Source organism: Chroicocephalus ridibundus, chromosome 17, assembly GCF_963924245.1.
Source record: "Chroicocephalus ridibundus chromosome 17, bChrRid1.1, whole genome shotgun sequence".
NCBI classification, from domain to species: Eukaryota; Metazoa; Chordata; class Aves; order Charadriiformes; family Laridae; genus Chroicocephalus; species Chroicocephalus ridibundus.
This window is the reverse complement of record NC_086300.1, coordinates 2,848,701-2,862,208: the sequence shown is the minus strand read 5'-3', so window position 1 is coordinate 2,862,208 and position 13,508 is coordinate 2,848,701. Positions and strand designations below refer to the sequence as shown.

The 13,508-nt window shown below is 44.6% G+C and overlaps 1 protein-coding gene across 3 annotated transcripts in view; it reads right to left on the bottom strand.

The window, feature by feature from the left end:
- Window positions 1-13,508, bottom strand: part of CDK12 (cyclin dependent kinase 12) — a 28,397-nt gene that overhangs the window by 12,008 nt on the left and 2,881 nt on the right. For all 3 annotated transcript variants that reach the window (XM_063354346.1, XM_063354347.1, XM_063354348.1), the window contains exons 2-6: window positions 7,767-8,651; window positions 3,748-3,924; window positions 2,074-2,213; window positions 1,238-1,408; window positions 232-421 (exon numbers count right to left, since the gene is read on the bottom strand). In XM_063354346.1, coding sequence (XP_063210416.1) covers window positions 232-421; window positions 1,238-1,408; window positions 2,074-2,213; window positions 3,748-3,924; window positions 7,767-8,651 — 1,563 coding nt within the window. The remainder of the gene's footprint in view (window positions 1-231; window positions 422-1,237; window positions 1,409-2,073; window positions 2,214-3,747; window positions 3,925-7,766; window positions 8,652-13,508) is intronic.

Sequence of the window (13,508 nt, the reverse complement as noted above, 5' to 3'; positions counted from 1 at the left end):
TCGGTTGTTCACCCTCACAGCAGGAGCTGTGTCCTCAGCCAGCAGCAGCACCCAGGAAAGCCACTGCTTCATTATAACCACCCATCACACCACTGGTGGCAACACGCAGGGCTGATTCCTCCAGTGGATCAACACCTCCTGGTCCTAAGCATACTCAAGGTGAAGGTAACAACCGCGTGCTCTCAGCCGAGCCTAGGGAAGAGCTTGGACAGAACCGTACAAGCAGGTTACCTGTTGTTCAATAAGATGTTCGAGCACTTAATATCTCGATGAAGGAAATTCTTTTTGTGACAGTAATCCAGACCCTCCATTAACTGTTTCATGAAAGACTTGATATGGTCCTCTGAGAAATGTACCAAGCCGGATTCTAGCAGCCCCATAAGGTCATGGTCCATGTACTCAAACACAAGGTAAAAGGCACCTGGTATAATAAGAGAGAAGTGATTTAAGACAGAGAGGAGAGACTAAGGAAAAGAAAGCAGGAAAGTAGATTCAATTTTTGAAATGTGTTGGGGTTTTTTGTGCACTGTTGAGTATGTTCTGTTAGTGTTTTCTTTAACACAGCCTTGTGATATCTAAGGCTTAGCGGGAATCCTAGAAGAAATGTTTTTCCGTGGGGGAACGACAGAACCGAAAAACTAACTAGCCCCTCTAATGCATCAAGCTGAACATCCAAAAAATCAAAATACGCCCCCAAAATAAATTCCTTTGAAATTTTGATCATCCATTTTCCTTTTTCTTTCAAGCTAGTTTAAGAGACTACCACTACGCACGGCTTAAACTGGTGTTTGCATTGTCCCCTTCTCTCTCACGGAAGAGAAGCTCCCAAACAAAAGCTAGTGGGATACTATAATGCCCCTCTTCCACAGTGGCAGAGGACAAAAGTCTTTAATTACTGAGTTTGTTGGCACCGATCAGTGTTAAAAGTGACCCTGTAAAGGTTTTTTAGCTGATTTTTGTAAGGCTGCTCTTTTGTGACTCTACAGGAATGCAATGGATCCTTTTAAGCCCCCGTCTACCTCTGCTCTGCAGTGCGACAACTCATTGTAACTGGAATCTATCCTTTGATGTAAGGCCAAATCCAGACGCCAAACTTGCTGGAACCACGTATCAAGGAGGAATGCAAAAAAGAAAATCTACACCAGAGTTTATATTTTTAGTTTTACACTAAGAATAAACAAATGGAGTTGCATCACCCCTCTGGCTAATTGAAACCACACCCTGCAGCAAGTACTACCTTTGTCCTTCTTGAAATCCAGTGCATCTTGTTTGTCTGTGACGATTTCCTTCATGTTAACAACACTGCGGTGGATCAGCTGCCGAAGGATTTTGATCTCACGGATGGCCGTGATGGGGAAGCCTTCCTTCTCATTGTCCAGTCGCACCTTCTTGAGAGCCACCAATTCACCTGCCAGAAGAAGCCAGCGTCAAAGCCCCCGCACACATCACTGCTACCAGCTCTGCGGGTTTCCAGGGGGACGCTGAAAGTAGCTATGAGCACAGTCAACATCCACCAAGAAGCAGCAGAGGCAGCTTTCGTTCACACCCTACTAAGTTTTGTTCCATTGCTCTGTCAGAAGTTATCGTGCCAAGAACTCAAGACAGATGACACCAGTGCTCCTCCTCATCTGCTTCAGAGGAAAGTCACACAGGTGAACATAAATTTACCCTGGCAGCCACCACAGATCCTTTCACAAGCTCTACAACAATGAAGTCTGACAAAGGCACACTTAAAAAGCAGGGCTCGAGTTTGCACCTATGGCTGCCATAGCTATACCTGCCACGACCATTGGAGCGTGTGTCAAACTGAACACACAGGACGCGCGATTTCACAAGCAGAGAGGGCAGCTGGGCACTAACTCACACTTACCAGCATTTCACAACTTCTGTTCTTTTGCCCCTTTTGAAAACACCTGATGTAAATGCTTATTCCAGGGCTGGAACCACTTCTAGTTCTACAAGTATTTGTCATTAACCGGCAACATCGCTAATGCTGGAATGGGTTTTAAGCACACCCACGGTAACAAGGCCATAAATAAGCGGAGTCAACCTGAGGCCACTTGGCATCCCTACCTGTATCCTTGTCCTTGGCTTTGTACACCTGCCCGTACGTCCCTTCTCCAATAATCCCGATGATATCAAACTTGTCCACGCAGCGCTTCCCCCAGTCGCTTTCCGTCTGTCTCCTTTCCCCATACCGAGGGCAACAGATTCTGAAAGGGGGAAGAGGACTGTCAGACACCCAGTGCTCCCCCTCGCCCCCCAGCACACGCACAAATGCCTACTCAACTCTTTCAAGCTACCCTAGAACCAAAAAACAAAAATCAGGCAGCATGCCTTTACGCTCCTAGCAACCGAGTGTTCAGCAGAGTTGAATGAATCATGCTATATAATCTCAACGACTCCAGATACGGGCACTGCTACACAGGAGTATTATCCTTCTATTTCATTCAGATACCAAACCACCCCAGCCAGAACACACTCACTATCAGATCTTTTCACTTCAGTCATGCATTTATCAGCTGCATACGGCTAACGAGCAATACATTGTTCCTCCTCGGGAAAAAAGGAGTGCAAAGAGCGGGGAAGACAAGTAAAAATGGATATTATGCCACCTCAATTCTACAGAACCATTTTACTACGCCCTAGCTGGGGCACGCAGTCAGCTACACGGATTTCTACAAAGATCTCGTGATGTACTTTTAACTGAAGGTACCTTGAAGGAGAATCAAATTACCATCTTTATCTCAAAAATAGCAAAGAGTTATGCTACAGTAGGGTAAAAATCAGTGTTTGGAATCTTTTGCAGAAACACTGGACATTTGATTTTTATTTAAAAGAAAGTGTAGCTAGCACTCTGTGTACAAAACACCAAGGGAGCTTGCTTCCTTGCATAAATTTTGTTGTCAGAGGAAGTTGTGTACACCACGCAACACAACTAATAATTCAATCATGCATGAAGAAGAGGTGTTTGTCTCCTATTCCGAATAACCAATTCCTAGAAGCCCCAAAAGTTTTATACAGGGACACTCATCAGGAGGCTTCTTTGACCTGCAGGCTAGAGGCTGAATCTGGAGATGAGAGCGCTCTGAGGGCAGAGGTGGCTGGAGACTGAGTGTGACACACTCCAGCAATTTCTACCATGGGAGGGGTCAAAGGGGAAGACAACAGAATCCATCAGAGCTTCAGCACAGAGCCTGAACCGTACTCTCCATTTGGTGCACAATTTACGCAACCTCCTCTTCTGCTGTACTGTTAGTTCTCAAATAGATGGGGCAAGCGGCCTTCAACTATGAGTGGCCCAAATATGAAAGAACCCACAGGAAACAGTTAATATATCATAAGAAAAACCAGAAATACGAACTCTTGTTCTCCGTATTCCACTTCCCTCAATAAAGACAGCACTCAAACGAGTCTGGGGACAAAAGAATTTAAAAAACTGAACTAAATCTGGCTAAAGATGTATAAGTAGGTGCATCTTAAGTGTTCTCCCCATGCAATAAATGGTGGGGAGGCTGCTGAGAGCTGGCAAAGCAGCTGCCAGCTTCAATTTCAAACGTGAGTGTTTTCTCAACAGCACCGTCTCCGCGCAGGGCACGCAGTCAGCTCTTCTAGGAGTGCTGCGGCATACGACGAGACATAAAGCTCTGGGAACCTAGACCAACATCCGTGTGAAGAAACAGAAAACCTAACGACTCAAAAAAGACCAAAAAAAAAAAAAAAAAAAAAGAAGCAAGCCAGCCTTACTTTGGTCTCTTTTTGAATGGTTGCTGAGGTGGTGTGGCTGCCTTTGGTTCCGGGGAGTCAGGAGGAGATGGGTCCCCTCCAGGGAGCTCTGGAGGGAGCGGGAGGTCCGTGAGTAAGTGTCGTGGTCTCTGCTCTCTGTCTTTCTTCACAGGTTTTGGAGGAAGAATCTCTTTTGGACTAAACTCCGAAAAGTTAATACAATACAAGAAGTCAGACTCAACAGCCAATTTAACAAACAGAAAAAAGCCTACTGTAAAACAACAGCTCTATCTGAGAGCGTAAAGTTAGGAGCCCAAGTTTAAGTCCCAAAATTAGCATAGCCAAGTATAAAACAAAACAGCCTTAAATTTACAACGATAATACATCAGGAGAGAAAAGCGTTAGGTTTGAACACACTGTCTTCAAATAAACACACCGCGCTCTGCTACTGGGACTTGCTCAATTTGCACAGATAAGTACTTATTCTGAGTTTCCTGTAAGACGGTTCAGGTTGTCAGCCAGCACCCACGTTCCGACCCTTACTTCCTCTATTTACTCCATTTATCATAATGAAATTAAATGCATGACTTGTTAAGGACCACTATAAATATGAACTCAGAATTAAATCTCTCTATATAAGTAACTTTTAACTTCTTAGCAAGGACTGAAATGTAGCTCTAACTTGTGAAAATTACTGAGAAATCCAAAACTACCAATGGCATCAGAAGTTTGGTTTAGACTGGCAAGAGTCTCATAAGCAGAGCCTAATTTTTCTCTCATGTATGCAGCAGGGAGAATTCCTAGGTCTGAACAGTCAGGAATTTTTCTCCATGCAAGTCTCCGCTTCACCAGGAAAAGAAAAAGATTAAGAGATCCGAACGACCTTCCAAGGTTCGTTTTTAGGGCAGCCAGCAGGAGGTTTGCTGTTTGTCAGCATCACCAGGTCTAACGCTTCAGCACAGAGAACTCCACAGAAATGAAGTGATGGAAGTAGGTCATTTTCCCAATTTTTTTTTTTTATTAGGCACTGCCTAATCCGCATGAAAATCTCTTGTGAAATATAGTTAAGAAAATAGCAGGACAAAGGAGGACACTGTTCTGGCACTGAGCTCTGACATCTTCGGTAAGAGATGGGGGAGCATCTTCTCCCACTGCTAGGAAGTCAGCGGGCAGCTGCAGAACTAATCCCACGTCACGCCAGCCCAGACCTCCAGGAAAGCATCCACCAATGGGCACTGCGGCCAGCGGTACCTATCCTAGAAATACCAGAAGCGGGAGAGCTGTATGGGTGGAAGCTCAGCCCCCATTAACTGCAGCTTCTGTATGTGCAGAATGATTCCCAGCCGGGTCACTTCACCAGGGCAGAAACCACGTGAAACCTCCAAAGAGGTTCTTCAAAGCAGGATCTGGACAGCCAGGGCCTACAGCCGCACGGAGAAGCAAGCGCCTTCCTTCCAACAGGGCAGATCGACTAGGTTTGGCTTTCTTTATGGCTTTCGTATGTGTATTTGAAGCACTGATTTAATGTCACCCAGTTCCTACAGACTGAATGTTCACAGCAAAAAAAAAAAAAAAAAAGCAGTTGTTTGACTTTGTGTTTAATCCACTTCTAATTGGCAATTCCTTTGTTCCTGATAGTATTTAAATATCTAACAGTATGTGCTAAGCTCAGGCCCTGTGACTCTGTCAAAAAGGTTCAGCCTTTTTCCAGACACCATCCAAAGCCAACTTCTTCGCAAGACTCCTTGGGAAGGACGAAGGTGTGTTTGTAGGTTTAATCCACAGATGCCCAACCTTCCAGGAGGTCCCTTATCACCCTCTTACCAAACAGTCCCCATTTTCTCCCTGACACACTGTTAGCTGTGCTTAGTCACATACAGCTTAGTTGATCTATTTGCATATCAGCACTAGTGCTACTACATGGTTCCTGTAACTTTGATTACCCCCCAAAAGTTTGGACATTTCACCAGGCACTTCCTTGCAAGTGAGAAAACCAAACAGACCCTCCGGAGTTGCCCAAGCACAAAAACGACAAAGTGCAAACGCCAACTGCCTAACAGACTCCTACAAGCTCCCTCCCTTCTTCCCCTCCCCAAAAATAGCAGGAATGCGATCAGTCAGGTCTGCATTTTTAACCACGTTAGCGCTGTGAACAGTCAGCCAGATGTTCCCAGGAACGTATGGAAGCTGCATAACACCCGAATGCAACACCAAACACGGACAAAGTTTGTACCACTTGCTCCTAAACAGCTTCTCCCCTCCTCCTGCTCCATCTCCTGCTAGCTGAGGCGACCCACGGTGCACCTTGGTAAGTCTTGAGAACTCAGAAAGCACCAAGAAAGGTTAAAGAGCCTCTAACTAAATCCTCCCACTCTCAGTGTATGAAAACAAAACTCTAAGAACACTTCTGTTGACAAATATGAAGGCAGCTGATCAAGAGTGAGCTTCCATACAGTCAGTGCCATATGCAACTGCCGCCAGGCTCAGCAAAATGAAGTGGGATTTCCCATCCTTTTCTTGGGAAAAAGTCACTGTAAATCCATTTACTAAGCTCTATTATCGCCTGCGCTCCTAAGTTCATAGCGATGGCAGAGATAAAAGACACTTTTACAAAACTAAGCCACACCTGAGTGGTAGAAAAAAAGGTGTGAGCGGCTAAAAAATAAAATATAGTATTTGCAGCACAATTTCTGTGTTTGGAAATAAGGGAACACAGCGGCAGAATCTTGCTTAGACTGGCATTTGAGTTGGGAAAAATCTGCAATCTGTTAAAAGCTACTGCTCATCACAGATGCATTTAAACTAAATAGATATTTGCGGAACAACATTACACAGCTTCGGAAGGGCAACATAAACATGCACAAGCCTAACTTTTACATTCATCGCAGTGACAACATTATCCCAATTCACATCGATACCAGGACAAACCATGAAAATCAATTAAATGAATCAGAATATGTAACATCCTGCGTTCTCTTCAACCACAGGGTAATTATATCAAGTCATACCTACCATGTAACACACCATTAATTAAAAAACCCGCTTTACTAACCAAGCAGATACCTAGTACATCCTTAGCGATGGTTGGAAAGATACGGAAATTGTTCAGGAACTACAGGCTATGCAGATCAAGTAAAAAAAAAATACATCAGTGATGACCTCACGTTAACAGCACTACAACATGCTAACAGCTACAAAAGGAAAAAGAAAAAAGACTTGTTTTTCTTCTCCATTTTGGATATTCCGCTCCATTCTCCTTTTCCCCCCCCCCACCCCCGCCAAACTAAAAAACCCACAGTAAGGTTTTTCAGATGACCAACACAGCCAAGACCCAGAGCAGCGAGAGCTACAGACACAGGACAGATTTAAGTCTGCACGTTTTGATTAGAAATCACAGGGAACAAAAAGCTGAAGTAGGTGCAGTTTCACCCTTCCATTTTTAAACTCTTTTTCAAACAAACAGTACCTACTGCTTACGCAATAAGAATTGTATTAGTTATTCAATAATTAAGACATTACTTAAGTTAAACTAATGCTGTTTTTCACATGTGGACACGTTTGATGAATTTGGAACAGAAATAGCTCTGGTTTGTTCTCTTGTATTGGCACTGTTCAGCTCTTTCCTGTTACTTAAGTACAAGGTTTTAGAGGAATTAAACAAAAAAAGCCATTTCAAAATAAGCCTGTGCAAATGGCTACAACGCCAAGGGGTGCACAATTCCAGATCCATGTCTCATTGCCGTAATAAACAGGAACAAAGAGCTATACGAAACCTTTACTAACCAGCATTATAACAGCAGCCAAACCTCTCTTTCTCCCCGAGATAAGATGTAACTACCTGGAAAACACCATAAAACCCTCCACATAAACCTGCCAAGGCCAATACCAGGAATGGCTGTGCAACAGCGCATTCATCCCAGCGGCACAGTCTTCAGTGTACACTGCAGGATAAGCTAGCGACTGTCAAACTAACCAAAAAAAAAAATCTGTTTCAATGGTTTGCTTTTAAATGCATACAGGATACTCTTGTGTGACCTTACCTATCCAAGTCATCTTCCCCAACTAAAATAGGGGGGAGCGGAAGCGGAGGCAACGTTGAAGTTTTCAGGTGTGGGATAGCAGCCGTCACAGACACTTGTGTTTTTGTAGCGACTTGGACAGAGGACTGAGAGTTCACCTGAGAGGATAAAGTAGACGTCCTTGGGTGGGAAGAAGATGGTAAAGACGCTGGGGCTGAAGTAGGGACCTGAATGGGAGTCGGTTGGGATGGCGGCAAAGGTGGAACAGCAGGTGATGGAGGCAAAGGCGGCAATGGTGGAGTTGGAGGTGGTGGTGTGGTTGTCGGCAGAGGCGGAGGTGGTGATTTTATTGAGGGTAGTGGGGGTGGAATCTCCTTCTCTGCTGCATCCGTCTCTTTTGGAGATAGGAGGTCCTCTACCACTGCTACAGGCTTCAAGTCTTTTGTTCCCGTCTGTTTTGAATCTCTAACTGGAACAGGATGTTTCCTCTCAGAGTTCTCCTCTGCCTTGATTTTTGTTGTTTCTGCAGGGGCTTTAGTCTCTGCATTCGTGTACAGTAAATTAACTAATTCTGTATCTGAAGATGATTTTTCAGATTTAACAGTTTTGATGACCTTTTTAGGTTCTGTTCCAGACTCCTTAAGTTCCGCTAAGCTGTTCTCCTTTCTAGACAGGAAAACAGGCGAGCCCTTTGCCTCCTTCCCATCCACTTTGGCTGCAGCTGCGGCCGCTGCCGCTCGCTCCTTCTTCTTCCTGCTGAGTTCTGCCCCCAGACTGGAGTTCAGCGGTAGCCTTGTCGGTGATATACTGGAATGGCGACTGCGTGACCCAGACCTCTGCTTTTTACTGTGAGATGATGAGTGTCTTGAATACCCAGGACTTCGGCTTCGGGACTTCACAGATTTCCTGTGGAAAGAACGGGGAGAAGGAAAATGAAATGAAGCATCTCGCAACCTCTGAGCTACTCACCAACATCAGTAGCTCTCTCTGAAAATAATTCCATTCCATTATTGGGCAACTAAGTTCAGAGAGTCCACAACACCTGTCTGGAGAGAGTAAAGCTACTGAAACAAGTTTATTGACTAAAGCAATACAAGTTTCATGTCATCATCCAGCCTTCCAATGTCAGGACTGCTCTCAATCACACTGTTGAGACAGACACGAAGGATCAAGACTGGACAAGCCCCAAGGTAAAGATGAGATTCACAGATGCACATGCTGAACAGAAGACTTCAATCGAGAGGATGAGTTGGCAGTTTACAAATCTTTCATAGTAATTATGTACAACTTTAAAGGAAACAACGGGTAAAATATGACTGCCCTCACGGGAATGCCGCCTCAGGAAACATTTCACTTCAAGCTAATTTTTCCCCCGGCTTCTTTTACTACCATCAGAACTTAAATTTGCATATTGTGATTCAGAAGGAAAAAACAAAAAAAGCAAAAACCAAACAACCCAGGAATTTTAATTCTGTTTGAGGTATGTCCAGAGGGTCTCAGTCTTCTTCTACAGTAAATGGTCTCTAAATAGGTATATACGCAGAATAAAAAAACCACACTGAAAATCTGTGTTATGAAATAAGCAACAAGCAAGGCAGGAAACACCTCACACCATCAGGGTACGCACCGCCAGCATGGGGTGAACCTCGTCAGAAGGCAGCAGTAACCACAAGCTCAGCGGAGACTGATGTGGAAACAAGATAAAATAATAAAATGGAATTGGAAACTGGTACTTCCAGTGTCCGTCTCAAAATTACTGACAAGCCAGAACAGTTTCCTCCACTTCAGGAGGAGCTCATATTGTGCAGGTGATGAGACAGCACAAGAACTGGACACGTGGAAGGCTCTGATGGGTTTAGAAGCTGCATGAGCCAACAGGAAAACGAGAAGTTTTGAGATCAGAACCTACGAATACTATAATAAAAACTGTGCTCAAAGTTTATCTTTATTCTGTGATGTATTGCTCAGAACATATCTAGTTTTGAAAATATGGAATTCTCTCAACCTATATTTCCATGCTAGTCATGCAGAACAGCTAAGGGCAAGCAGGTCTAAACACAGGAGGTGCTGGCTCGCTTGTAACCACACTCGGAATGTAGTTAACAAGATCTAAACTGCTTATACTGTGTCCTGAGACAACAAACCCTTGGAAAATAAACTGGGGAACTGAGACAGACTAATACAAGGTTCCTCTCTGGACACCACCAGCGCCTTCAAGGACGGACACAGTTGTGACTGCACGGGAGGCAAAGGGTCTCGCTGCACAGCGGCGTGGAGTTTAACAGAGCCCTCTTCCCTTGCTACGCCAAGCACAAGCACCCTGCCCTCTCACTAGTGAGTACAACCCCAAACCTCGTGCTAACAGTGGTCAAAGAACACTACAACTGTAGAGTCCAGTCCTTACCTTTAGACTTACAAAATAAATATACAACCAGGAGAAAGAAAAAAAGTGCCATCTGAAGTCACTCAACTATTTTCCCCTTCAACACACTTTCTGTAATGGGAATGCTGCCTCAGGATCGCCTCCTTTTCCGAGGTTTCTACTTAATGAATTAATGGTCTGAGATGCATTTTGCCATTTGGATAGCTGTTCACCTGCCGCATCCCAGTGCAAAGTTGCCAGGAGCTGAAAAAGCTATTAGGTTTTCACTATGCTCAAAGACTTTCGCAGGCTGAGGAAAATGTTCCCAATGAATCCGGGAGGATGTAGTTTACTGCAACCACAAATAATTTTGGGGTTAGCGTTCCCCGTTACAATTCTTTCAGGACATATTGTTTAAGATGCTATGATCCTCGGTTTCCTGCTCCCTGTATCACATCCTTCTCCATGATTTCCACACAACAGCTACTCTAATTCAACCGGTTGCAGAGCAACATTCTCAACAAGATCACTCAGCACATCTGACACAAAATAAACTTCTCCAAAAGTGCAATTTTACCTTATTTTTAAGTGCTACATTAGAAATGCAGCCAAGGACACCTGCATGGACACAAGCAAGGGAAAGGCAACGCTGGAGGAAGCGGTGGGGTGCGGAGGCAGAGCACACGGCTCAGGGCAGGACCCCCTTACACGAGGGTTGCTGAGGAAGGAGCTGCACTGCAGAACCAGCGCTTCCAACTCGGTGATGGCTGGGGATGACTCCCTGACCCTCCATCCTCTGCCTCCACCAGGACTAAATCCACTTATTCCCTCCCAGGAGTCTTCTTCGCTCCACAGGCGCCACTCACGCTTTTTTCTCTTCAGTCATCTAATGGTAATTACCTATAGTTATTATACAAAGAGTTCTTGTTTCTAAGCCCATTTTCCAGCTTGGTGTTTACAGGTTCTTTGTTAGACCTGAAAGAGGCACCGCATCCAGAAGCATGTCTGTTTTCCCAGCTCTATCAGTGCAACCAGTAATAAACCACTCTACAACAAATCTTACCTCATATCATTAGACCATCAACGGCCTCAACACCGCTACAGCGCTTACTGAGGGGCCGTCTTCCACAGCGACACTTGCTTTTATCACTGCTGGATACCTCAAAAAAGATGCAATGGGACAGAAGACGCACAGGCAGATTTTGCTTTTTAAAGATACTCTTTCCATCCTCCAGAATGATCGTTTCATGGCTTTACCTGTAGCCTTTTAGTTAGCACTTTTATCCCTTTCACCCTTAACTCTACATCTTACTTGCTTTGCCAAGATCATCCGGGATGGGTGGGGGGCAATCCAGTCTCACGTGCAGTTCTTTTTCCTGGATAAAAATGCTCTGGGGTAAAAAAACCCACCTTGTTGTCTCTCTAGCACTGGAAATACAAGATATTAACCACGACAACTGTGAATTAACATAAAGAACTCTGAGATGATGGCTCATGTAAAAATCCAAATAAAAAAAAAGCATTATTAGATCATATTAACTGATATAATCAGAAGATTAGAATGGTCTTTGGAGGAGGGAATGCTAGAACCCTCCAGACCTCCTCATGCTGGAAACGACCACAGCTAATAACTGCTGGCAGTGGTGACCCTGAAGCAGTTGGCAGAACAACAAAGCCCCACATCTACATACTTCCATATTACCCACTACACAAACTCCTAGGAACATCTACAGACATTAAAACATTTTAACTTCTGTTGTGGCTTGGAGCAGGTAAGAGTAAAGTGCAAACTAGTATCTGGGAAGCCTGACCGCGTGCCCCATGCTCTAATTGCTCAGGAAACAAGCTCAAACAGCAGGCCATTTCTTATTTCTGAATGCCCCACGACCTTTTGCCGTGGCGAGGATCTGCATAGCAGTGGCCACCACAACAGCACATGCACACACTCACACTTCGCTGCTATACTTAGTACAGAGCACAACCCACCTTCAGCAAGCTGAAGGACTCTGGAATTTCTTCTTCTAGTTTTAGCTGCAATGACAACAGTTGCGACAAGGAATGGCAAGCCACATCTGCTATTTTCCCTACTGACCAAGCCATCCTCATTTCCGCCTAAATGGAAAGCAAGTTGTTTTGCACAGCCATTTGAAATGCAAACACTCTGCATTTTCTCCAATCAGCACAGCACATGGATTCAGTTCCCTAACACTGTATTTTGGACATGGAGATTAAAGAAAACACAGAATGCACAAAAAAACCCATACTGTCAGGCAGTGGAAATAATTCAGTGTCCTAGAAAAGCCTGCGTTACCTCCTCTGAAGAATTTAAGCCATAGTCAGATGTTCACTGCGTAAGCGAGTGTGCCAGTTAAAGATGTTCTCTCCCAGACTGTTCCTGCCCCTCCACAGGAGCCAACAGAAGAGATCACGCAGTCACTCCCCGGCTACTCTGGTGCAAAGTCAGCTGCCTCCGTTTACACACTCGTCTGCAGCAGATCAATCAAAGTTGGCAAGAGAGGCTCAGCCGATCCGCTCCTCCAGGTGAGCTCCCAAAGGGCCATCAGCTGAGGGGCAGCCCCACCTTTGGCTTCTGGAGCAGACGTTGGGCCATAAACTTACACCAACTGCCTCCCCGCACAGGCTGCAAGCTCAGTGAAGCAAAACCAACAACAAATTACAACTCACAATTTGCCTAACGCACAGAGAACACATAAAATTCCCTCTGTCCCTTTACTAGAATCACCGTTCTGCTTTAAAAGAATATATCACGCAGCAAGTTATCTGCCCAGAAAAGAGAGTAGTAGGTTATCAGAGATTCAAAGAATTCAGTACAAGCTGAGCATAAACAGTAAGTAACCTTTGGAATCTCTTTTGGTTTGGGGTCTAGCATTTTGTCAGCGACTCAAAGATGCCCTTAAAAAGTTTCTTACGTGGGTACATAAGTTCAGGGAAGCAGCACAAAGCACTTCAAAGTTGCTCCCATAATTGAAATCAGGAAAAGATAACTGCTTGATTCCCCAAGTCAGAAGCAAGTAGCCAGTTACAGAAAGAGTAAGCTTCAGGTTTGCCTGGGAAGTGGAGTAACCTGGGGAGAGAAAACCACACCTCTGTATACCACTCCAGTTTCCACGTGGTTTCTCCCTGGTTAGGGCTGAACATGGACATTTAACAGGTGCCACAATACACAATTACATCATGGAGCATACATCCATATTCTTACTCCTCCAAAGGTATTAACAATTACTGCGTTAGAGCAGTGCCACCAGGGCAAGAAGGATTGAGAGGAGGGAGAAGAAAAATATTGACAACTATCCCTCAGAACCTCTCAGGTGCACGCAGGGGAAAGAGGGCAGAGGAGAAACAACCTGCAGGAAATTTTCACTATGTAAAATCACAGCAGA